This window comes from Thermobia domestica, chromosome 5, assembly GCF_964235325.1.
Source record: "Thermobia domestica chromosome 5, izTheDome1.hap1.1, whole genome shotgun sequence".
Lineage (NCBI taxonomy): Eukaryota > Metazoa > Arthropoda > Insecta > Zygentoma > Lepismatidae > Thermobia > Thermobia domestica.
The window spans coordinates 230386896-230413867 of NC_137458.1; the positions used below are offsets into that span (position 1 = coordinate 230386896).

General features: G+C 35.1%; 1 protein-coding gene across 1 annotated transcript in view; it reads left to right on the forward strand.

Moving 5' to 3' along the window:
• The window catches only part of LOC145684786 (trypsin-1-like), a 52516-nt gene that overhangs the window by 12029 nt on the left and 13515 nt on the right, over positions 1-26972 (forward strand). Inside the window, exons 3-4 of the mRNA XM_081757155.1 lie at positions 6924-7141; positions 11699-11898. Of these exons, the coding sequence (XP_081613281.1) occupies positions 6924-7141; positions 11699-11898 (418 nt within the window). The remainder of the gene's footprint in view (positions 1-6923; positions 7142-11698; positions 11899-26972) is intronic.

The following is a 26972-nucleotide window of genomic DNA, read 5'->3' on the forward strand; positions in this document are numbered from 1 at the left end:
TTCACTGGTTCCGGCAGTGCAGCGAGTAGCTCTAATCTGAGGTAGACAGTGTGGGAATTGTAGCTAGCCCCTTCATCGATTCCAAGGCGTTCGCATATCATGAGTTGGACTCTGCTGGCTGTTGTTATATAGTTGTACCGTTCGATTCGTTGCATCACCTTCTCACTCCAAAAGGGGGATAAATATTTGCCTTTAAAAGCTCCGGTGTTAACACTGGAGATACTGCTTGACTCTCATTTGCTAGGAGAGTGTGCTCCATCAAATAGGTATACCTGGGGGACATCTTTGGTCCTTTACTGTTGATCTCATAAAGAAGAAAAACACTTCAGTTTGGAGTGGAGAAGTGCGCTTGATCTTGAAGAAGTGCAAGGTCATTGACTTCAACAAAGTTAGAGATTCAGTTTAGATATGCGACACCTACAGAACATGAAGAATTATTACAAATATAAAAATTTTCTCAAAATATTACGAAATATGAAAATTTAAAACATGCTCTTTCGATTTGATTTACCACGAAACATTAAGCTCCTCGCTCTCATTCCCGTATGAGACATGGTTTAAAATTTAACTTTCATATGTTGCATCTCTTTATTCATAAAACTAAACAAAGAAACCAGAAATATTATAACATGTTTAATCCACAAAATTCAGTGATTGGAGGAAAATAGATAACCTATTCCAGAAGAGAATGATGCTATGACAAAAGCATAATAAAACCGAACTTTCAAAGAAATTTGAATAAATCAAGATTTCTGACGAAGAAAACAATGCCAAATAAAATTACCTAAAGATGATCTCTCTTTTCTTCAGCCGAAGAATTATCTATGTCTGTTAAAAATAATAATCGTTTGACTTTAGCTGTATGTACTTTTTTGTTCAGTCATGTCCAAAATGATTGTCGCATATCTATAACTGTCTTGTTGTGGGAATATAATTTGATAATGATTTTGTAGAGTACTTTTAATACTGTTACTATGTGAATATTCGGGAAATGTATGTTTGTGGTAAATTTCATAGGAGACGAATTATAAATACGACAATTAGAATAAGTAAAAGAAAATGTTGCTAAATGGACAAGAAAGGATTTTTTCGTTATATTTATCATATTTGTTGCGCTTTTGACATGAAATTTACCACACACATGTCTTTGCCGATTAAACACATACTAACATTACAAAAGGTACCGGGCGAAATCGTTATCAAATCATATTCCTACAACAACAAATTTATAGATATGCAACAATCACTTTGGACGTGAATGCACATTGTTCAAAAGTAAATATATATTATAACAATAATACAAAAATGAGATTAATGCAATGTCTGTAAGAAATTATTTTATCAGAAAAACGCGAACTCATAATAACCAACGTTGGAAAAGATAATTTCTTATTGTTAATCGATTCCACACACAAACATGGTAAGAAATAGGAAAAAAGAAAAAGAAAGGAAACCTTAATAAGCAGAAAACTTGCTGTGATGTGTAAAAATGGACGCCATTTTGGAAGGCAGTGTCGAGTGTTAGTGTTACAGGATAAAAGTAGATAGAGTAGAAAGAGGTAGACAAATATAAAATTAACGGAAGATTGAATTTAGTTAGGAAAGTAACAAAGCAAAAAAAAAAAAGTAATAAATAGAGAAAGAAATAATCTCGATATTTACTATAGGAGAAAAACAAATTAAAATGTATATGAATTAATAAAGTAAATAGAAGAAGAATAAATAATAAATGTGAAGGGCAACAGTAATTTAGAAATAATTTCTTCTATTGCAGGAAAAAATCCTTTCACTGGTTTTACCGAATCTTTATTGCAAGTACACACTGCACTTACAAAATAGCTACTAAATTGTCATTTACATTCTTATTTTTACTAAAGTTAATGTCTTACATTTTTTTCTGAATAGCACTGTACTTTTTTCTTGTAATAGTACTTAACTCTTACTAATAAAAACTCACAAAAATTTACTATATCATAAATACTATCTTTGAGATATCAATTTTTTTAAAGAAAAATGAATTGAAGGATGAAAATAAAAGATAATGAAAATAATTTCTTATAATGTAAACGAAAAGCATGTAAGAAAATACCTACTCTGAACCTCTTTATCCGATACCATTCTAACCTTTATTCCATACATAAGCTAATTAATTTTGCCTACTCCATACTCACCAGTTCATCTGAAAAAGAAAATATTTATCGGCCTCGCCCCAAACTTTTTACTGAAAATTTTCTAACTTACAGACGCTCAATATGAGAATTAATCCCTGAAGAGGTTTCATACCTTTACGGAAGAAATGACAGAAATTTAGAGATACAACTGCCATATAATCTGTACGTATTTGACTTTTTAATATTCATTTTACTTCGATTATAGGTCTTTCACCATTCCTGTAGTAGCAAGTCTTACACTTCATATCACCGTTAAGTGCATCCACTGTTCAGTGGTTTACATTGGCGAAACTCAAATTCCTTTTTCCATTCGTATCCAGTAATCGTCGATACTCTTGAAGTGCTCTAATTTTTCATTTACCTGTCCCCGAAACACAAAGCGAACCAAAACCTTAACACCTTCCGTGTAAATATTCTCAAGTCGTCCCCCAGACTCTTCCATGTCCCTCACAATCAGATGGAAAGACATACATACATCCCATCAGCAAAGTAACTCTATCGTTTTAACAGCTTACCACTAAACTCAGTACGTTTCCCATACTTTTCTACAATTTTTGCCAATTACGTTTTTACTTTTGTTTATATATATATATATATATATATATATGTGTGTGGGTGTGTGTGTGCGTGTGTGTAAATATAGATATAAAGGAAAATAAAAACTTAATTAAAAGCATTTACAATTAATTTTCAGTACTTATTATATTCTATTGGGGTCATTATTTTCTTTTAAAAAAATTAATGATTCCCCATATTTATTATTTATTATATTTTGTTATTGTTATTCTCTTCATTAACTTATATACTTTTAATTTCATTTTTATTTTCCCTATGCTATACTTAATTGTTTCTTCTTCAGTTATTATTCTTTCACTCACCCAGACTAGTAACATTATCATAAGACTTTACATTTAACTTTCTTCTCTAGTCTCCCTTCTGTATGTGATAAAGCATTTAACGAAAGTGTTTATGACCATCTGTTTTTTCCAACTTTCTCTCTGTCTCTGATACATTCGACCTCTTGCCAACGTATTCATGTTCATATTGTCAAGTTTTACTTTTGGTTACTTTAAACCCACCTTTAAGTCCGAGCATGCCTGGAAAATCTGTTGGGAATATGTCTGGGACTCATGTTCTGTGAGGAATCTCTTGCTCACCATTACACATTGGTGAAATATACATATTTGGATGGCGTATGTGTGACTTCTTTTACAACACTACTTACAGGCCGAAACTTTACAGTTTCTATCTTCGAAATAATCCCTGTTGCAATTTAGTTTTTCCAGGTTTTAGGAGGGTCCTAGCTCTCTAAAAGTAGGCACATTTTCCCACGGGTCCACACGAACTTTTTTCCTCATTTTGTTGCGTGCAGAATATCATTTTACATTTTGTCGATGTAATAATTAACATCAAGTTTCAGTGTATATATATTAACATCAAGTTTCAGTACAATAACTTTTTAATTTTCGGTGATTTCAATATTCCAAAAATTACCGATTCTGATTATGACTTGTTGCAAGGTAGTCTGATTTGTGTTTCGTTGGCCAACTTCTTGTCATTACTTAATTTACAATCATTTAATAGAGTGAGAAATAGTAATGGAAAAACTTTGGATTGAGTTCTTTCTAACGTTGAAGGAGGTTTAAATGTCTCTAAGTGTATATTTCCTTTATTACCTGAAGATTATCATCATCCCTATTTAACCTGTCAACTTCATATTAAGAGTTCTAAGTTTACTATTAAACCAAGTACTATTATTGTATATGATTACAGTAAAGCTGACTTTTTCACTTTACACAAATCATTAAAAAAACAAAATTGGAACGAAGTAACTAACTCCAATAACGTTGATAAGGCCGTGAACCTATTCTATGAAGTAGTTAATAGCGTTATTGATAGATATGTACCTAAGAAAAGATTATTTAAGAAACGTACTTATCCTTGTTGGTTTACACATGAAATTATTACTATTCTCAAGCAAAAGGATTGTTATAGAAAACACAAAACTCAATCGGAGTATAATTATAATAAATTTATTCAACTTCGTAGACAGCTAAAACGTATGTTGAGCACTGCGTACAAGAGTTATATATTACGAACTGAAAATACTCTAAATAAGAATTCTAAATGTTTTTGGAATTTTATTAATTCCAAGAAAAATAATAATTTTGTAAATAAATGTATGTTTTACAATAATCAAAAGTTGAACTCTGACAGAGATATAGCAGACAGTTTTGCGCTGTATTTTCGAAGTGTATATACTTCAGATTCTTCTTCTTACGTTATTCCTGATATAAGTACTATGGTAGTTTCTCAGAATTTAACAATTGATTTTATAACTGAACTTGAAATTAAAGAATCCATCAAAAAACTAAAGCCATCTAAGGCAAGTGGTCCAGACTCTATTCCTAGCTATGTGTTCAAAGGTTGTGGTGAGATTTTAATTTCCCCTTTGTATTATATTTTTAATTTAATATTGAAAACGGCAACATTTCCTAAATTGTGGAAAGTCAGTAGTGTCCTATTCTGAAAAAGGGTAATACAAATTTAATTGAAAATTATAGGCCAATATCACTTATATCAACTCCAGCTAAAATATTTGAGCACATAATTTTTAATAGAATTTTTAATCATGTTAAATCATACATATCCATATATCAACACGGATTTTATCCAGGACGTTCAACTGTGACCAATTTGATTACATTCATCCAAAATATTTCTGATTCCATAAATAATAATTTTATGGTTGATACCATATATACGGATTTTGCAAAAAGCTTTCGACAGACTCAATCATGATATGTTACTACGAAAATTATCTTTCTTTGGATTATCATACAAATTATTGACATTAGTGGTATCGTATCTTAAACATCGCGTACAGTATGATTATATAATCAGTTAAGTTCGTCACAGTATAGAGTCTTATCCGGTGTACCACAAGGTTCAAATCTTGGACCATTACTTTTTCTGTTGTTTATCAATGATTTGCCTCGAGTTATAAAATACTCCAAATGTTTGTTGTATGCAGACGACATGTAATTGTATAAAGAAATAAAGAACAACGATGATGTAATCAAGTTACAAATGGATTTAGATAGCTGTTACAGATGGAGTATTGACAATAAATTGCCTTTTAATATAAATAAATGTTCTGTAATAACGTTCTCGAGAAAGGTAACCCTACCTAATTTCAATTACTCTATGAATAACATTATAATACAAAGAGTTAGACATGTAAATGATTTAGGCGTCCTTATAGATTCTAAACTATGCTTTAATCAGCATATACATAAAATGATTAATGAGGCATACAAATCTTTAGGATTTTTAATTAGAAATACAAATGAATTTACTAACATAAGAGCTTGAACGGTTTTGTTTTATAGTTTAGTACGTAGCAAGTTAGAGTATGCGTCAATAGTATGAACTCTTTACTATAAACAACAGGAAAGAAATATTGAAAAAATACAAAAGAAGTTTTTACGATACTTGCATTTTAAAATGTACAGGGAGAATTCCTATGACATGAGAGTTTCTTACAGCAAACTATTAGACATTTTTAAATATTTGCCATTACCTACACGAAGAGAAATATCTCAATTGATTTTCTTATTTAAATTGGTGAATGGCATTATAGATAATCATGAATGCATAAGTATGTTAAGTTTTAATACTGCCAAAATGAACTTACGGACTAGAACGCTATTTTGTACTGTAAAATCTAGAACTTCTATGCATATGAATTCCCCCCTAATTTGTATTTGTCGAAATTATAATAATGTATCTAAAGAAAGTCAAGAGATTGATCTTTCTTTGCCATACCCTTTATATTTGAAAATGTTAAAACAAACATTAGATACGAGGTGTCTCAGATGATTATTAAAATATTGTGTATATTGTATAATTTTTCTCTATTATATCATTTATATTTGCAATTGTTGAAACAAATATCAGACAAGCAATGTGTCAGATGATTATTTGAACATTGTATACATAGTTCTTCTTTCCTATTACGTTATAGATGTAACATTGTTTTTTTTTACACCAATGCCAATCAAACGTATGTCCGTCTTTATTTTATTTTATTTTATTTTTATTTTTATTATTGTACATGTATATTAGTATTTGAATATAATTTAATTCTTGTAAGCCCATTGTAATTGGGACAGCAGTCCTGTTATAGGTGACAATATATATATATATATATATATATATATATATATATATATAGATAGATAGATAAATAGATATATATAGATATATAGATATAGATAGATTGATAAATAAATAGATAAGATAGATATCTTCAACAAAATACTGACAAAGAAAGGAATTACCGGGATCGAAGCTGTAATCCTGAAGTATTCATCTGAATACTGCACCGTATATTTACTTCTACAGATATTAATGAATAAAGAGACAACAGATAAAATAATCAAAGTGCTATTATAGTTTAAATTTAAGCTATTTCACAAATGAATAAAAGTTTGTATCGTAAATAAATTGAAGAATAGGTTTTGATCATTTTTTTTAAACGTATGCAAATTAGGTTTAATTTAAGAATTTTATTATGTTCCTAGCAAAATTAAATTTCTAACTATTATGTATACAAGAAGAATCTAGTATAATATTATAAAGCAATCTGTACCAAAAACGAAAAAATGAATTTAGCTCCCATCTAAGATAATTATTATTTTAGTTACATTTGTGCTAAAAGCTGTCAATTTGTATTTGTCTTTGTTTCAGAGAAAACCGAAAGAAGTTAGATGTCATCATTGGTGCCCACGATGCCTTAAATATATCTGTTTCGGGGTCTGTACTGAAAATAGAAGTTGAAAAGCTTATTCTTCATGACCAGTTTAGAAGTGGACTCAGTCATGACTCCAATGACATTGGACTTATAAAGTTGGCAAAGCCTGTTACCTTTACTGAAAAACTTGTACCACTGTGTCTTCCGTCAGAAGGTATTATTATTATTATTATTATTATTATTATTATTATTATTATTATTATTATTATTATTATTATTATTATTATTATTAACTTACAGGCAAAGTTAGTTATATCCAAGCAAACGGTTCGTTTGATATGTCAAACTGAAACTTGCAGAAAGTTTGACGATGTAGCAAGCTTGCCATTTTAAGTCAAATGTGCATTAAATATCCTAATCTTCTGGGGGGGAAAAAATCTGCAAGTTTGTAGTGCCGAATTTTCACACTGACGCAGCATATGTTCTGCTTGTTTAATTGCGAAGTTTACAATAGGCTTGCCACAAAAACTATTACCTTCAATTAAACACACTAATTTCTTTTAAAGAAGCTGATGGAAAATTGAAAATGAGAGATTGATGTAAGCTTCCCAGATTACCTGTATTTGAACTAGGAATTCCCTCGCGGCTATTTGGGTAGAATACATGCCTTTGGCACGGGAAATCTGGGTTCAAATCTCACTGAGAGCTTATGTGTTTCAGACTCCACGTTAAGTTGTAGGTTCACGTTTCATAGAGTCTCGCTGATGAAAAAGATAAACTCAAATCAATCAGCCAACACATGGTAAGAGTTTACGAACAATCATCAGTTGTTTTGCTTTTTCTGAGTTTTGGTTAAAAGGTCGCATCATAATTTTCGTACATCTGTATTTTTCACCATTTCTTTCATCATTTATTCACGCGAACAAAATATATAAATAATAAAAATGGTGAAAAAGTGAATTAATAAGTATATATTATCTACTAATTCTTCACATAATGTACCATACGATAATGTTCGATTAGTATGTAGGTTAAAGAAGATATCAAGTGAATGTCGACTAAATATCAAAACAATTAACTTTTTATGCAACATATTAGTGCTCGAGAACACATTTGGATAAAAGCAATCAGATTGAGTGTTCCATTGACTATTTGGAAAAGAAATGAAATGCTCTTATTACGAGTAGTATATGTGTGAAGAAGCATATGTGTCATCATTAGAAATGACAAATATCAAAACATACGATATGCAAATAAACAGTGTAACTTGTAACATATTTAATAAGTAAAACGATATATTTGCTTTGGAAATGAATAGGCTCTACAGCAGAATCTGAGATGTCAATTAGTAAATACATTGATAAATTGAAATCAACCTATTAAGAATAGAGAAGGAATCAAATCTGAAAAAGGAAAACAAAAGTACATATGAATTTATTGGAGCAAACTGTGGTAAATAAAAACCTGGCGGAAGGAAAGTAAAATGGACGACAATTTTTGGATATCTCGGTAGCATTATTAAAGATAATCTATAACCTGCACGTGAATCTTAGTGAAAGCAATGATAATAATAGCGAGACAATACTTTCTGAAGAAAGAAAGGTATATTTTGTGTATCGATTATGAGAAGATACTTAAAAACGCTCAGCAAATGTTTCGTGTGAGGAAGGTAAGAAACATAATCATTACAGAAGAGACGCGAAGGTTTGAAATATTGGTTTAGGGGAGAATGGGGAAAATTAGTTTGGTCTATTGGAAAACCAATGAGGAAATGTTGGAAACGAGTGGGAGTGTTCCAAATATGCGTTCAGAGAAGAAAGAAGAAAATTTTCTTTGTCGATCCTAAAATCAATGAGCGAAAGCTGCAAACTACTGTAATCTTCCGAAATGTAATTTTAGAGAATAACGGAGAAAACTAGTTTTGTCAGTCAGAAAATAAATGAGAAAAAGTTAGAAACGACTAGAATCATTCGAACTATTTATTAGGTATGTGCAAAAGTACTACTTGTTTGTGATAGCTACCTGATGAAAGGTGCTGTGACCAAATAGATAGCACTCAAAGAGCAGAAATCGGTGGTCATGTTCTCAGGAACAGGCAGTAAGCATACACTAGTGGCGCATAACTGGAGAGAGTGTTGCAACCATCAAATGAAGACCAATAAGGTACACAACAGACACTGTTTAGTTCGATAAGGACAGTACTGCGGCCCTAGCCATCGTAACATTAAGAAGGTGTATTGTGAGGATGCGGTTGATGGAAAACACAAAGTCGCCGCTGATTTCGAAAATTTAGTGACAAAGACAGAAGCTGTCAAGATCAACCATGGTCTGGGTGTCCATCAGTATCTTCCAAAGTGGATCTGGACCAAGTCATAACAGTCCGTTCGAATCGGGCTGTAGACGAATTATCGGAAACCTTCCCGATACTCACAACAACAATGGAAAAAAGGCCTGTGGCACTGGGATTAATACAAATTTCTATCATTGGGTTCCACATCAGCTGAGTGCAACTCAACGAAAGAAGCAAGTCGCGACATATGTTTCCTTGCTTTTTCCAGAACAAAAATAACCCCTTTTTATCACAGATTGTCACAGAAGATGAGAAGTGTGTTGCGTACTGGCACGTGAAGCGTCGCAGGACTTTGTATCGCAGTTTTGAACTGTTTATATCAACGTCAAAACAAGGATCTTATCCTAAGAAGGTGTTCTCGAGTGTGTAGTGAGATGTACAAACCATAATTCATTCGGAGGTCTGGAACCTAATGAAACCATTAATGCGGCCTTCTATTGATAACAGCTATGAATCACTGCGGACAGGGCAGACTGTGGTCGAAGTGTCCAGACCTTGTCAATCGCCAGAAGGTTATTATACAACATGGTGACACTAAGCCACACACTGTTACGATGACAAGTCAGAAGTTAATGGTTTGTGGTTAGGAGATATTACCCTACCCGCCCTATTCCACCTTGCTTGGCCCTTGTAAACTTCCACTTTTCTTTGTGCTTTGCAAACCTTCTTCAATGGGAAGACCTTTGATGATATAGAAGTTGTAAAAATTGCTTTATCTGAGTTCAACTCCAAATTTACGGAGTTTTAATGACGTGGCATTCATCTTCTACTGGAAAGATGACAAAAGGTTATTGATCATGCTGGTGACTATACACTGTTCTAGGTAAGGTACATTTTGTGTTCTTCGCAGTTCCATATGCATATCAACACGTGTAGACCTTTTGCACGTACCTAATATTTAGAAAAGAATGGAGAAAATTACCTTTTCAGTCTGAAAAGCAATAAGAAGGTTAAGAACAACTGGAATTGTTAGAAATATAAGTTGCTAGAAGAACTGAAAAACGGTTTGTGGATAGGAAAATCAATGAGAGAAAATTGAGAACGAATGCAATGGTTCGAAATATAAGTTTAGAGAAGATTGAAGAAAATTAGCTTTGTTGATCGGAAAACCAACGAAGAAATATTGAAATGGATAAAATTAAGGTTGGACATATAGCCTCTTATGCTGACGTCCCCATTATCACCTAATCATTCCAAAAATTAATGTTGGTCGATCAAAAAATCACCGAGAAAAAAAGAGCAATTCTGGAAATGGTAAAAGAAAAGGAAGTAAGGATTACGACATTATAAGAATACAATTGGAAAAATTTGTAGATGATAAGTTGTAGTAGAAAATAGGTAATTGGGGTAGGGCTACAGTGCAAGAAAGTTACCAATTTGTAGTAAGTGATCTCTTATTGGTAGCATAACACATATGCTGATAAAAATAATGCCTTGCAAAATGATAATAGTACATGGTTTCCACTAATCTGAAGTAATCCTATTTTAATCAGGTGTACTGTAAGTCAGCAGTTTAGGACATCAAAAATTATCTCTGTCAATGATTATGTTAACTCTGTGCCATTAGTGAATGTATAATATAAATCATGATTAATACTCAAACAAATACAATTTATTTCTAATTTTATGATTAATTCTAACAACTTCTATAAAGAATTTTTTTTCAGGTGAACGTCCCACGAGTATGTCCGTGGGACTTTAAACTGAAACATTTCTTTATAAAATTTGTTAGAATTAATCATAAAAATATAAATAAATTGTCGAACACTCATTGTCTATCTTAAGTTTCATTCACTATGTTATCCTATTTCAAAGAGACTTTCGCACCACAACTGTCAATAATAATAATAATAATAATATTTTGTTATTACTACCAAGGATCTTATAAAATAGAGGATCTGCCAGTATATATCTTCATCCTATTAAATCAATGAAGCCAAAGAACAACCGAGAATCGGCACGTCTGATTGGCTAATCTCGTTTCTGCCATCGTCTGATTGGCAACTTTCGTTTCCGCCATGATTGTTGGCTCAAAACATTGCGATCGTATTGGATGGAGTGAGCAGAGTAGGGGTGGCGAAACTGTGACGTATGGCTTCAAGATTTTGTTGTAAGGGCAGATCCTCTATTTTATAAGATCCTTGATTACTGCTGCATAGTTTTTAATAATCTTTCTTTTTCTTTCAAACCTATCAACACATGAAAATTTATTTGCAAGCTATTTTCATCTTACCTAACAAATATGATAAATTTTAAACATTTTGGGCCTTATGCAGAGTAGTTCTGACACATGATTAGTGCCATACCAAAGACTTTGACTAAAGTATGTTTCCTGCAGTAGTAAGGCCTTTAGTATGACGCTAATCATTAGTCAAAACGACTCTGCATAAGGCGGTTTATCTCTAATACTTCAAATTTCAGATCACAGTGTTGATATGCAAGTTTTGACCATCGCTGGCTGGGGGATCGATGATACTGAAAGTTACAGTAGATTGCTACAAAAGGCTCAAGTAACATCAATGACCAGAAGCGAGTGTTTACAAAATTCTAAATATGTCGATATTGATATAGAACTAGGTAACTTTTGCGCGCAAGGATTACCTGGCGTTGACGCTTGTAAGGTGAGTTATTTTCTGTGTAAAATCTGCGTAAAGATTTGTCAAGGTTATTAACATTCCGTGACAACTTTTCACACTCAGTGTAAGGAAATGCCAAACTTCATTTGTCACGGTCTTCTTGTATTTTTGTGTTATATTAAGCTAAAAATGCATGAATAAGAGATTCAGAATATATATAATGAGTTCACTGGACCGTCGAGCCACAGTGTGCATGCTCGCTAAAGAATTGGGTATTAACAAGACGTCATGTCACGAGAGTTTACACAGGAATGGAGAGGGGAAGTGCAACTAACAAATTTACCTCACGCGCTCACACTAGTTTATAATAATAATAATAATAATAATAATAATAATAATAATAATAATAATAATAATAATAATAATAATAATAATAAAGAGTATCAGAAACCAGTTGAAAAAGGTCAAAGTAATCTCCAAATTGTGTGCGATGCAATATTGCTGGGGATGAAACAAAGTACAGGGTGCGGCACGTAAAACCGGCCCGTAAAGTGAACGCATAAAATGAAATGTAATGTATTGAATATGATTAACTACAACACATAAATGAAATGTAATGTATTGAATATGACTACTCACCTTCACAGCAGCCTTCACAGCAGGTGCTGAAAGTGTCCTCCGCCCACTTCAGCACACATGTGAGCACGATTGAGGAGATTCATATATACCCTTGTCAGTTGTTGTGTTGTAATGCTATTGAAGACATCCTGGATCCTGGTCTTGAGTTCTTCAATTGTGTGTGGATTTGTTTCGTATACTCTTCCCTTTAACAGTCCCCATAAGTAAAAGCCTTTGCTGATTGTCCTCTCTGGTGTAAACATCTCATGCACATGGGACAATGATGCAGCTGATGTGTGGCATGTTGCACCGTCCTGCATAACTGACGCTCCTCTTCGGTCAAGTGTGTATAAAACTCCTCCAGGATTCCCATATACACGTCACTGTTCACTGTCGTCTCAAAGAATATGGGCCCAATAACGCGTGTGGCGGAAATGGCACACCAAACACCAATCTTCTCATCATGCAAGGGTACCTGGTGGATTGCGTGTGGATTTTCTGTCGACCAATACCGGTTGTTTTGGGAATTTACGTATCCAGACAGGTGGAACCACGCCTCGTCACTCATGATGAGCATTAGTGGATCCAAGAAACCACTGGCAACATTGCTCAACAGCCATGAACAGAAATGCACCCGCTTCTGCAGGTCAGGCTCCTTCAGTTCTTGCACAACACTTATCCGGTACGGTTTTAACTTCAGTCCTCTTTAAACACGTCTGCAACTTCTCTCATTCGCATGAACCTGTTGACTCAATCTCCTGGTTGACTTTCGAGGACTTTTTGTCATTATCTCCTCCATCTGCATCTTTAATTCAGGTGTACAGACAGATGGTCGTCTGTTCCTGGGAGCATTTTGAACCAATCATGTACGCCGCCATTTTTCAATCAATTCCTGAATGGTGCTTTTTGCTGGCACAGAACGTCCTGGAAATTTCTCCCGAAACAAATTCTTTGTTTTCACAAAAGATCCAGTGAGAATGAACCCTTCAACAATGGCACGCTCGGGTATCGAATACGGCATTATCACACACTGACACTCACCCGGCTTAACACAACGAGGCCTTTTTCTCAACTGGTTTCGACAAGTTTCACTGGCTGCGGCTGCACGTGACTGCTGCAGGTCACGTAAGTTGATCCGACCTCGACACGCCATCTCTTGGTAGGAAGGTAGATTATTTAAGTGTTGCCAAAAACACAATATACCAGAATATTACGACGGGCCGGTTTTACGTGCCGCACCCTGTACGAATTCGATCCAAAAACCAAGCGACAGGCATGGGCGGAGTTAGGAATAGTCTGCTGGGGGGCACAACTTTGGCAGACCTGTGGAATACTTCCTACACGTGTGTAGAGTTAATATGAATAACTCATTTTTCGTCAAAAAGTTGGGGGGGGCAATGCCCCCATAGCTCCACCCATGGAAACTCAGTATCTATACCTAAGTTTCTGGTCATCAGCGTGCAAAAAGGTCACGTTCCATCCATCCAGGAGGCCGTAGTGAGCTATGTATAATTTGATACCCTCTTCATAGTGTGAACCGCCGAACTCCTCAAAATATCCATTAACAGCAGACTTCACCACTTCATTCTTCGCAAATCTTTTACCATCGAGAATGAGTGTTCGAGAGATTGGTACTTTTGACCATAGTGATGTTTTTCAGACAGCAACCGCCATCTATACGTCAGGTCAAGTACTTCTGGGTCTACCCACGTAAAGCATATACTTATAGCGATTTATAGAACATTCTATATTGAAGAAATCGTTGTGAAGAGATTTTACACTGACGAGATTTTTTTTCCTGAAAGAAAACGTTGTCCGTTGCCATAGAAACCGCCGTTTCCAGGGCAACAGATCTTGTCACGGTTAGCCAATTGAAAGAAAACCGAAGTAAACGAAGAAAAGAGCTAATGGATGTAGAAGGAGAGGAGTCGCTAAAATTAATTCTCTTTTAACGAGGGCGATTACTAAACATCACCTACTAATTGAAATCTTGATTATTTTCCAATAAAGTAAATTTCAATAAACTTTCTTGTTATTGTTAATTATCCCATATCGGACTCCCGAGGAATCTAAACAACTTATTGACCGTGCCAATAGCGACTACTCTCAGTCATGACTCCGTTTTCTTTCATTCAGAAATAGAAAAGAAAGAGAAGAAAGTAGAAGGGTAGAAGAAGGAGGTAGGAAAAGAAGAAAGAAAAAGAAATAGGGTATTATAATAAGAAACAGATTACTGGATAATTCCGGAAATATAGTAAGAAGTCGAGAAAGTCCTTGAAAGATGAATCATTCTAAATGTTATTAACGACTAATCAATTCTGGAATGCTTCGGAATAGACACATGTTCCCTCACACCACCCAGACCTAGCTCCAGGCACCACGATCGTGGGGTTGCCCAGACCTAGACCTGGAAATGAGAAAAGTGAAATCATTCTTTGTACTGTTATTCCAACCGGTGATTGATAACCATCCAGCATCTGAACTCTGTTCTCTAGGATAGACCACACATATGAATTAGCCAAGAAAGAAAGAAAAGAAAAAAAATCAAACTTATAAACTCAATATAAATTTATGTATCGTATCAATAAGAATTTCAACTTCCTGGAAGAAAGATGTCATATTTAGGCTCATCCTGCTATTTTTGTTTCACTCCTAGAGCCGATTTAAACCATTAGTAGCGGTCCTTCATGACCTAGGTTATTTACCTTAACACATATATTAAAACATGACACATATATCACAGATGTTAATATGACAAATGATATCTCTAAAATTACTTAAATTAAATCTATCATGCATTCACACGCTCACTCACTCAGGACAGTGTATATATGGTTAAAGGAAACCAACTAACTACAAAGATACAAATAGTTTATTACATTCATAGTGAAAAGGAAAAATAATTACAAAGAAAATCTTAAAAGCACAAGTTCTTGGTTATATATTAATAGAGTACATAGTGTTATATTTTAGTAAATTTTTATATATTCAATCATATTGACAAATGGAAAAAAAATAATTACATGTATTATATCTTAGGCATGCTAAAGCAAAATTATGACTTGCGACATACGCAAAGGAGATACTTATTTCACTTTTTTTTTAAAAAAATTGGACAAAGAGGAAAGAAAAAAAACTTTTAGGTGTATTAAAACTTATATGAGTCTCTACCTCACATTGAGCAATAAAATATTAATAACTTTGAGCGTTCAAATCACAAATCACGCACTACTCGTAGTGTCCAGAACATTTCGCTCCATTTAACTTAGGTTGTATTTATATATATCTCTATATATATATAACTATTGGTTTACAAAAACCATCCATCGACTATATTTAGTTTGTACCTCTTCGCAGTTTAGATCTGCACTCGCATACTGCAATGTTTATACCCATCTAGGGATTTCGAAAAAAAAAAATCACTTTCGCCAGAGGATGTTTCTCCTCTTAGACAGTCCATTCACGAATTTATTAACTGAGTAATTTCAAGTTACTTATTTGTTCAACATTAGGACACGCCATGAGACCTTTCCTGTAGATCACTTTTGTATATATGTATACATGTTTCGGATTTAAAACGATCTTCCTCAGGTGTACGGAGTGTGCTGGTTTAAATTGAGGATAGAAAAAAAACTGGTCAAGTCACAGGATACATATGCAGGTGAGAAGGATTCAAGGTGCACTTTCCACAATGGTTTTAGGTTGGTAGTTCAGGGATAATATTCATCATGATGTGGGTTACGTTTAGACCTGCCGTTACTTTTCAATACATGCCATTACATAATTACAGAGGTTATCATTTACATCGATTCAGAAGAAAGAAAATTTACTTGAGTGCACGGCGGTATTCTTGACAAAATCTACATTCTTATATTTGTCGGAAAACTTACTGGTAAACTATAGCAACCAATACACGTTTGGGGGGGGGGGAGACACGAGCGCTCTTACATATATTCATATAATACATTTAATATCATACTTTCACTTTAAAATCATATTCACATATTAAGTACATATACATTTCGACGTATTCATTTCTCTCTCTATATATATATATTATAATAAATGCGCACACATTTAAATTAATCACCCCAACGATAATTTTTGGAAAGGTTGCAAGTACAAGAAAACAAATGACTTCCGACATTACATATGAAAAAGAAAATTGATTTTTTACCTGATACCGCGCGTCTATAAATTTTAACTTTTATATAATCAATTTGTGCTTAAATAATAAAAAAAACCTTGGGAGGCAGGCACGTAACACAGAGCATTCCTAAAGATATAACTAGATAAACCAACATACAATTTCTGGGCCCAGGTCAACTACAAGGTAAACGAAAACCAAAACAGAAAGGAAAGTGACCAATGGATTAAAAAAAACTTAAAAGAGACGACGGTGAAAGAACGTAATCGAAGTGTCGTCAACTACGAGGTCTTTGTTCATTTCGGCGATAGGTCAAAATGTGATGGAGGACCCAATCACTATCTACTTTATCCATGAATCGTGTCTTGCAACGTCTCAGCTGGTAATTTCAGATCAGAGTTGTACGTTAAATAAATCGTAAACAACAAGTTCAAAATCGGGGGGGTGGGAGGTTGAAAAATTAAAAAAAAAATCTCGAAGTAAGAAGGAAGAAAGAGACAAGAGAGAGAGAAAGCGGCGCTAACGAAAGGAGAAAGATTAAAGTACTACTCACTACACAGAAGAGTGATCGAATTTAAATATATAACAACTCATAGCCAAAAATATTCACATATGCCGAAAAAGGGTGGTTTACTTAAATACGTAAACTAGGAGAGAGTCCTGCTGCCAAGGATGCAAGTTCTGTGTCCATCAGATCCCAATTCCACAAGAATTTGCTTGTAAGATTGAAATCCGATCCCCGTATCCGGCCAAGACCAGCAGGATAAAAGGGAGAGGGGGAAGGGACCAGGTAACTGCGTCCCCAATTTTGAAATCTCTAAGTAAGAAAAAAAAAACATTCGACCCCTCAGAAGAACTAAAAAGGTTCAAGGACAGTAATGAAACTAGAGTAATAGCTAAGATATCCCTAATTAGTATTTGCCAAAATAAAAAAAAATTAAATAAACTGGATTTTGGATCGGTGATTTCTATGGCCAAACCTCACCGATAGCTCCCCTTCGCAGAATGCGCTAAATTCTGAGGCATCGATTAATTTCCATCACTATATAGTTTGGAAACTAAGAAAAGAAAACGAAAGTACTCAAGGGGGGAGAGGTCGATGCCCGGGTACGGGATAATAAATTTCAATAATTAATTGTTTTGATTCTGTAACCCTGTCAGAGCTGTCGCCTCCATGAACATTGTAAGCTAGCCCGAGTAGGTAACGTGAAAAAAAAATCTCACGGAGCAGGATATTCTATTTTAAAACCGACCAGAAAATATTATTCACTACAGCCCTGTTGTATAGCTACTATTGTCTTTTCATAATTTATTATTCAATATGTCTAGTCAGCAATTATATGATGCTACCTATTCTATCAGATGGTATTACTATGGTAGATTATTATTATAACACATTAAACTACAAAGTATTACCATAGTCCGACTATATATCGCCCTCCGGTCCGCGTGATATTATGGTGCAGGGGTCAGAACCCGAGATGTTTGTAGCTACACGTATCTATTCAATATCTATATATCAACACGCGGCGAAGTATTCACTGGGCTACTATACATTTAACTATATGGGTGTCCTATCTTCTATATTCATTTACTACAATATTCATATACTTATTAATATTCATATAATATTCATATTATCATCTTTTTCATTTACTACGTCGCTATATTTTACAAACACCCTGTCTACTCTATCTACGCCCAGCCTATATACACATTTCATCATAACACTTCAAAATTTATAGTTACTACAAACATTTCCCATTCCGATCACCGCACGACAACCTCACTCGAACTCAAGACTCTTTCACCACACACACAATACTATGTAATACCTGGTAGCTTTATTAAGAACGAAAAAAAATCCTACGTATGTTCACTGAAAATAGAATTATCTGCGATAATATTTAATTTTTCTGAAATTCTGCAGCAACAATGAAATTCTGCAGCCACGAAGAAAAAAATGAACATTTAACATAATTTCAAAGCGAAGAACTAGCATCATATCGCCCGACTCCTGTTAAGAAATCACGTATTGTTTATTTACTTAAATATTTCGACTTCTAGACTGAGCAGAATGTTGTAATTTTTGGAAAATATTAATTTTAGGTCACTTGACCTAACTGCACATACATATGGGCTGTGAATTATACCTTCTAGGTTTCATTTCGAAAAGAAAGGTCAATTTCATGAAAACTAAATCACTAAGAACGTCGACATGAGAATGACGGTTAGTACTGACTTTTGACACTAGAGGCTAGCGACGATATAATCCACCCTTGAACAACTGAATGTGACCTTGTACACGGAATTATTGTATTATATTACGTTCACTTTTAAATATTGTGTATGAGTTCACTTAATGACGGAATAATAAAAATTTTATTGCATAGTAAATACTACACTGTCCATATTTAATTATCTCACACACTCTTTCATCACTTAACTACCATAATTACTACTACTAGAAAATGTTTACTACATTACAAATATACACATACATGCCACATCCATACTACACACTACATTAATACATTTTATACTAATAAATATACACAGAAAACATTCAGATTTTACCATTTTAAATCGGCTCGAAAGGAAAGGGAAAGAAAGGAACAGGGCCAACTGGCCCTTGTATTTACTAAATCACATTCTTTGAACTGTTTAATCAATGCCCCCGAGGGGACATATCAAAGTGTTGACTAACAATAGGACCCCTGCCCTGAAGGGGCAGGAACCCGGAACAAACTACATGTTCAACTCATCCCGCTGGAAGCCGTACTCCCAATTTGGGAGTCAGATAGGAGCCCTTACTGTAAATTTACACGTGCATGATTCTACCTATCTTAACTACAACGAAATTAAATACCGCCATGTATGTTAAAAAAATCACTCGCTACCTACATAAACAAATCTATATATGGACAGGTCTTATAACCCTCAATTAACAGGAAAATTGAAAGGTGAAAATATCAGGGGACACTGATCTTCAGAAGCGGTTTTAGGAAAAGAAAAACGGAAATCACACTACTTTTGAATCCTGTCCATAGCGATCGGAAGATGAAATGATGGCGTCACTATATTGCACTTACTATTTCAGCTTTTTAGTCCAGTTTTCTACTATGAAATTTAATAGTTCATGGCTCCTCGAGACTTCCAACGATTTTAGATGCTAATAAAATCCCAAATGTTACCTTGTTTGCAGCTTTTCTAGCTCATTTTCGACTTTCTGAGCCGAGAAGATCTTAGTCCGGCGTCTTCAGTGGAATTCTTGCAAGGAATGGGAATAATCGCGCTTTAATATCATAGCGTGGGTTTATCCTCCAATCAAAACAAAGCATTTTGGCGGTGGGGCTTTGAAACGAATAAAATTTGGTAAAATCTGGATTAAACTAGATTTTAGAAGGACCTAGGTATCTAAAAGAGAGGTGAGGGGTGGTCCTGAAAATTCTGTCGAATTTTAGATTGGTTATTTGATCTGAAAGTTCCGTCCAATAGTGGACCTATGTTTTCAGATAGCACTGACACCGTAAGAATTGTAATAATCCATTTACACATCCATATACAAGACTTATAACTAATTTAAAATATAAATAAAGGTATTGACTCCCAAAACTATAATTCGCAATGAACCCCCTACAGTCCTCCATGTTAATTTGAAATAGAATAACAAACAAAATTACGAATTATATGAACAGCCAGAAATTTTTTGTTAAACGTCAAGTACAGTCGGTGCAAAAAATTTCGGGCACCCTCTTATTAAAACATAATCTCATTAGACTGTAATGCCATATTACATTCCTAGGCGATATTTCGACCCATGAAGTATTGGTCACGCTTGATTTCGGCTAGGCGAGTTTTGCTTCTCGATGTTCTGTGCTCGAACCATACCAAAAGATGGCCTTGATGTACAATCCGCGGCATAAAATTTTTACAACATGCGTCTACAAACAAATCAATATTGCAGTTTCATCAGATTATATTTGCGGTAAGAATATGTGACGAATACGAAGCTAAGCGTTTTGGTTGGATTCAGATCTAGGTATATTCATAACTTTATTACAACAAATAGTTATTATTACATTCAAAGTAATCATCTCTTGGTACAGTCCGCGGCATAAAATTTGTTACAAAAATTCTAAGTCCAAATGAATAACAAACTCATGGCCAGTTTTCTTATGCATTCCCGCAATTCATGTATCAATCGATTAGTTGCATCTAGTATTTATTCCAACTCCTCCCCGTCCTCCACCTCTCCTTCTCTAAAGCAGTGTGTGTGACGTACTACACTCTTTCCATTCAGCTGAAAAAGAAACAGGAATCAAGTTTACAACGTTATAGCTTTAAAACAGTCTTTTCCATTCGTTTGTTCTGAAATATTTTTAAGAGTCTAAATTAAAGGAAAGTCACACAATCTTCCCAGAGCTTCATAAATATCTTTAGTTTCATTCTTTTCTTTCTTTAAAGAGTGCAAGCTAGTAAGATGCTCCCTAAGAAATTTATGGAAATTGCCAAGAGCTCTAAAATATCTACGGACAGAAACGAGTTTTATTCAATGATTTATTGAATTTCTTTTCAGTAAGTGCAAGCAAATGTTTCAGGGGCGTCATTTGGGCAGGACAGGAGGGTGTAATTCCCCCTCTCTTGAGCTTCATAAATACGTATTTTTTGATCAAATGTATAGTAATACACTAATAAAAAGTGAAAATCTTATGTCGCCGGAGAATCTCTTCCTTCCCCCCCCCCCCCCGAATAAAGTCTAAAAGACACTGGTTTTAACAACAAACCTATAGAGCTACGATAGCACATTGCTAAAGAGCTTACATTTGGTTTCAAGAGTCGAAGGTTTGATCTCAAGCCATATGACTTCCTGGGTGACATTGAGAGAGAGAGAGAGAGAGAGAGAGAGAGAGAGAGAGAGAGAGAGAGAGAGAGAGAGAGAGAGGGATTCAAGTATGGAGACAGAGAGGAATGATTTGTATACACAGATTTAGAATTGGGGAAAAAATGATCGGACAGCATTCGTATTATGACGAAAATTCTGATTTTGTGAAAGATAAGAAGGGAAGTTTTCGAACTGCGAGGATCACATAAGGCAGTTGTCGAATTAATGTGGAGAACTCTTTTTAGAGCATCAGATGATTACGAAAGGGGAGAAAGATCTTCAGAACTGAGGAATTAAGATTTTAAAAAATCTGATTTCGGCGACGAGTTTCGAAACACGAACCTTGTGGTCATCGAATCACGACTTTATCCATTCTGCTACGGAGGATTCTATTACTCGACCACATACGTTTCCCTTAGCTGCGTTGAAAGCTACCTTAAGGGGATATTCCAAAAGTTGACTCGGTAGATGCGCCGTTCAGTTAGGACGTAAACCTCTTGTAACTTAGTTACAATGTACAAAATGAACTTCCTCTTCTTCAGGACCCTTTTTAAAGCTTTAAAATTTGTTACTATTGTTTTAATTAAGTTACATTTGATAGAACCATCTGATAAAGTAGTGCCAAGCCCTGTGCGTCATTGTCTGTTAGGTGAATGGTTAATGTAAGTTACTTTTACGTGGATGGTCCGAGCTTCCAATCAAGACCATTCTTATTGGTTATTTGATTTGAGCTACGCTCATACTGTATATTCCACAAGTTCAATTTTGAAGTAATGTAGTCACAGCTAATTTAATTCGAAATAATATTCCAATATTATATTTGTTACTAAATTTACATGGCACTCCTCACTTGTTTGTATCCCTGCATAAATGCAAAATTGTTTTAAAAGTATATTTTACTGTCAAGTATTATTGATTTTTTTAAATTGTCCTTCAAATTCATTTTATAATTATTTTCTATTTCTTAATTATAACATATTTTCTATTTATATTGTATTCTATGTTACACGTTTATTATTTATATTTTATGTCTTACCTTTGAACAGGAGCTTTTGACAATTCAGAGCAGCAGGGACATACACAGGATGCAGGCCTTGCCAATCCAGAGCTTTTGCCCCCACGAAATCACTACTTTTTTGTTTGTATATATATATATATATCTAATTTTATAGATAGTGATAGCAGGGGCGGATCCAGGGGAGGGTTTTTGGGGCGATCGCATCCCCCAGAATAGGGAACTTTTTATACTTTTTATTTTAAAAATAAAACATATCCTAAGTATTTTTCATCTTTGTATTGTAAATGTAAATTTAAACCTAAAGTAGATAGGCCTTACTTTCTTAAGAAAGTTAATTCTGCAGAAGAGCTACTTCTCCTTTTCTAAATTTGTTTTTTCTTTTCTTTTCTTTCTTTCTTTTTTGTTTGCAATCCGCTCTTACCTTGATTTGACTTCGAACGACCTCCCCTGCCAAACAATCATCCTGGATCCGCCCCTGGATGATAGACATTTTAGTAAAATATGCCCTCATTCGCTGAAATAAATTTCTGTCAAGCTTTCGATCGCTGAAATAAATTTCTGTCTACGGCCCTGCAAAACAGTGACGATTTTAGGTAGTGATCACTTAGTAATGCCTCCCTGGAGCAACGACACTTCCCCAGAAGTCATATCTCCGATAATCCAGAATGTGATTTGTGCATTATCATTTTTCACTCTCAGTGTCTTGAAACGCACCAAAAAGGAACTGTTCTGAAGTATTTACTGGTTCTCCCTATGACCCCATTTCAATATGGCCAACCTTGGACATACACACATCTGAAATATCACCTTTTATGTCAGTGATCCCGAAAACTATCCATTCGACACAAATATAGGATATTTTCGATTCTTTATTCCTGTCACCCTCCCATTGTCAACTCAAAACCAACCAAGGCTTATTTTGGACTTACGCAGCATCCACAGTGTCACTTTTCATCTTTGCATATGAATTCGACACTAATTTCGTTCGTATTTGACTTCTTGGTAGGGATTTTTTCAGTATCTCGCCCCCACAACTATGGAGGAATTTCAACAAACTAAGTATAATTATAAATTATCATCTGAAACACAACAGTATAGGTTATCTTTTTCGCAGAGGAATTCGTTAACTACTGTTTCAACATCAATGTATTGGCTTTTTTTGCTGTCCATGCTGGAGATTGCCAAAAGGCTAAACTTCATCTGCACTACTGTGCAACGAATGTAGGTTTTAGTGGTTTAATTTACTGAATACTCGCTTAGATGTTGCTCTCGTCACAGAAAAAAGTGATATACAGTTATAAAAGAAAAATGAAATGAAATATCTTATTTTTACGTCCCACGATTATGCCGACTATGCTAATGGAGAGAGTAATGGAGAGAAATAAATGAAATTGTTTAATGAAAAAAGTGGGAGGAAACGGGAGAAACCCGAGGACACTCATGCACACGGTGTTTGTCCATAATAAAGTTTATTCGGCGTGAGCTGGGATCGAACCAAGGACCCCATGCACCATAGGTAAAGTTATAAAAGAATAGGCGTCTAATCAAATACGGAACACTACTATCAATGAGAGTTATATAAGATTAGATTTTTAGTTATTTCATTCAAATTAAAATTTCAATCAATCTTGTTCTTCATTACTGTTCGAAAACTTAAAGTTGTTGTTGCAAGGACGTGATAAATCTTTTCAGTAGAATTCGCAGTCCCCTCCACAGCTTCTTTTTCATGTAAGGCTAAAGTAGTCTCATTTTAGACATCGAGGAAAAATAGTGGAATTACGAATTTTCAATGGGCCCCGTTTTACTCTGGGCTCCCTCAACGCACTGCCGTTAGTTACGTCACTGTTCAGGATGCATGATGCAGCTTCTGATTTTAGGAATACTTTCTAAGGCAGTACGAGTTTTTTTTAACTGCTGTGATAATTAAGTTTGTATTTGCTAGAAGTGTCGGTTAAAGGAAACTAAAGATCCTACACTCAAAAACAAATAATATCTTTCGAAACTCTAATGGAAAACGAAACGAATCGTCCTAAACATGTTACGCTTTTGAAGAGAAAAAGAGCAAAGCAGTAGTTGCACATACGCTTAATGGTGTTTGTTGGATACAAATTTATAACTTACAAAAGACATGTTCACGTTATGGTTTGATAGATGAAGGGTTAGTAAAAAGAATTCTTACGCTGGTGGTCGTAGGTTCAAATCTCTGCTCTTCTTGTTACATTTTTCTCTTAGCTGCACTTAGTTTGTGCATTCCAAAGCTCAAAGTTTGGTTTGGATTATTTATGAAAGCAGGTAGAGAATTAATTGTAGTCGAAATTAGTTTCAAATATGAGATTATAATTACATATTTTGTCTTTAACTTATTACGTATCAATTTTTATATCAAATTTTCCAGTCTTTATTTAATTCATCTTCCGGTGTAATACAATGAACATTTACAGAGCGACGTCAGTCGGACGAAAGTACTATATTTCATTGTTACTCTAATATACCTAAGTATTTGTTCATATATTTATAAATTGTTTGCTAAGTAAAAACTTATGGCGGTCCACATTATGCGTCATATAATAGACCGTACGAAGGCGGACATAGCAGAAGGCGTATTGCAAATATCCCTGGTGATAAAAAGTAGGGGTCTTCTTCACTAGATTCGAACCACTGTTACAGGCGGTTTTGGTTTACATAGCAAGCATAATACCACTCGGCCACCAAGTCTCGCACGTTAGCCTCTTTATTAATGCAGAACATACTGAGACACTTACATTCACTGGTGTCGCGTAATGTATTTCATAAAATTTTGTTAATAAGTGGGTCGAATTAGGTTGCCCTCGAGAGGGCTGATGGTGTTGTGGGCGAGCATTTATTAATAGTGTGTATAGTCCCCTTGGGACTCGATTACAGCTGTCTTACGCCGTGGCATTGAATCCACCAGGCGAGAGATATAGCGTTGGGTGCAACAGACCGACCACGCATCTTCAACACGCTCCCAAAGATCATTAGATGTTCGTGGAGGATTGTTCGACCAGGTTTCCCTCAATGTTCTTGCAACAGAGGCCCACATATTTTCAATAGGGTTCATATCTGCTCCATGAGGAACCCAGTCAACTATTTCGACATCAGGTTGCCTCTGCAACCATGTCTGAACCACATTTGAATTATGTATCGAGCTATTGTCCTGTTGCAAATATAATATGCCGTCCCCTACATGAGCTTTTATTTCCGGAAGCGTTTCATCCAGATGTTCCACATACTTGTGGGCGTTTAGGCGACCAGGAATCCTGTAGATTCCTCCGAAATTTGCAGCCTTGCATATCCATGCCCAACAGTGGACAGTTACATGTCCCATTCGACCAGAACGGGAAAGGTATTCAGAGGCATACCTTTTTTCAGGGGGGCGGTAAACACGCTTCGGCCCTAAGTTTGCACTGGAAAATATTTTTTCGTCTTTGAAAACGACCTCGTCACACACACGTCCAATATTTAACTGTGCAAACGCCAGACGGTCAACCATGTGGTCTTCTGTTAGTCGCTCTTTAACAGCTGCCCTGTATGATCTCAAACCAAAGGATTTGAGTCTACGACGGACAGTCGTAACATCGCCTGGGAAACTGGTTTCCTCTCGTAACTGTTGGGCAGACATGAAAAGGTGCTCACGGCATTGGGCAATTACACTCTGATCTTCTTCGGCAGAGGAAACTCTTTGTCGCCCACTTCCTCTTTTACGTCTTACATCTCCTGTTTCCTCATATCTTCTCCACCACCTCCGTGCTGTAGCACGGTTAACGCCATATCTCGCGCCTGCCTCGCTATAGTTCATGCCCGCATGCTTAATTAAAGCAATCACGCTGCTTTTAACAGAAGCTTCGTAGTGAGCCATTTTCACACCAGAAGCAAAATGATAGCTTTGCTTAGGTGTTTGAACGGAACGTGCTTCATGTGACGTCACGTAACGAGGCGGAGTTTCCTCTCATTGCTATAGACGATATCGTACGCCCTCTGCTGGGTGCTTCGTGACGGAAAAAGTGCTTTTAAGCAGTTCATGGCGACCGCTTTGAAATCAAATGTAAAGTATGAGAATTAAATTTGTCATATCTGTAGTTTGGTGTAGAGACAAAACAAAATTGGAAACCAAAGGTTTAAGAACAACTTAGATTATTAATATAAAACAAGTCAAAGATTATTAACTTGTATTATCATACAAGAAATGCGAGAATTTTGAAACAAAGAAAAATAACTTAGAAATGTGCAACTGAAGACAAAAAAAACTAACTTAAACACACTAAAGGGTATGAGTAGGGGGATTAATGGGGACGTCAGCAATGAGGCTATATGTCCCTGTCTCGATTAACGCGAGGGATGGATTTTACCATTTCACTTTGGGTCTAGGTCAAAACCCCAAAAGCCAAAACCCCCACACTCAAGAAATGTCAAAACGCCCACACAAACGGTCA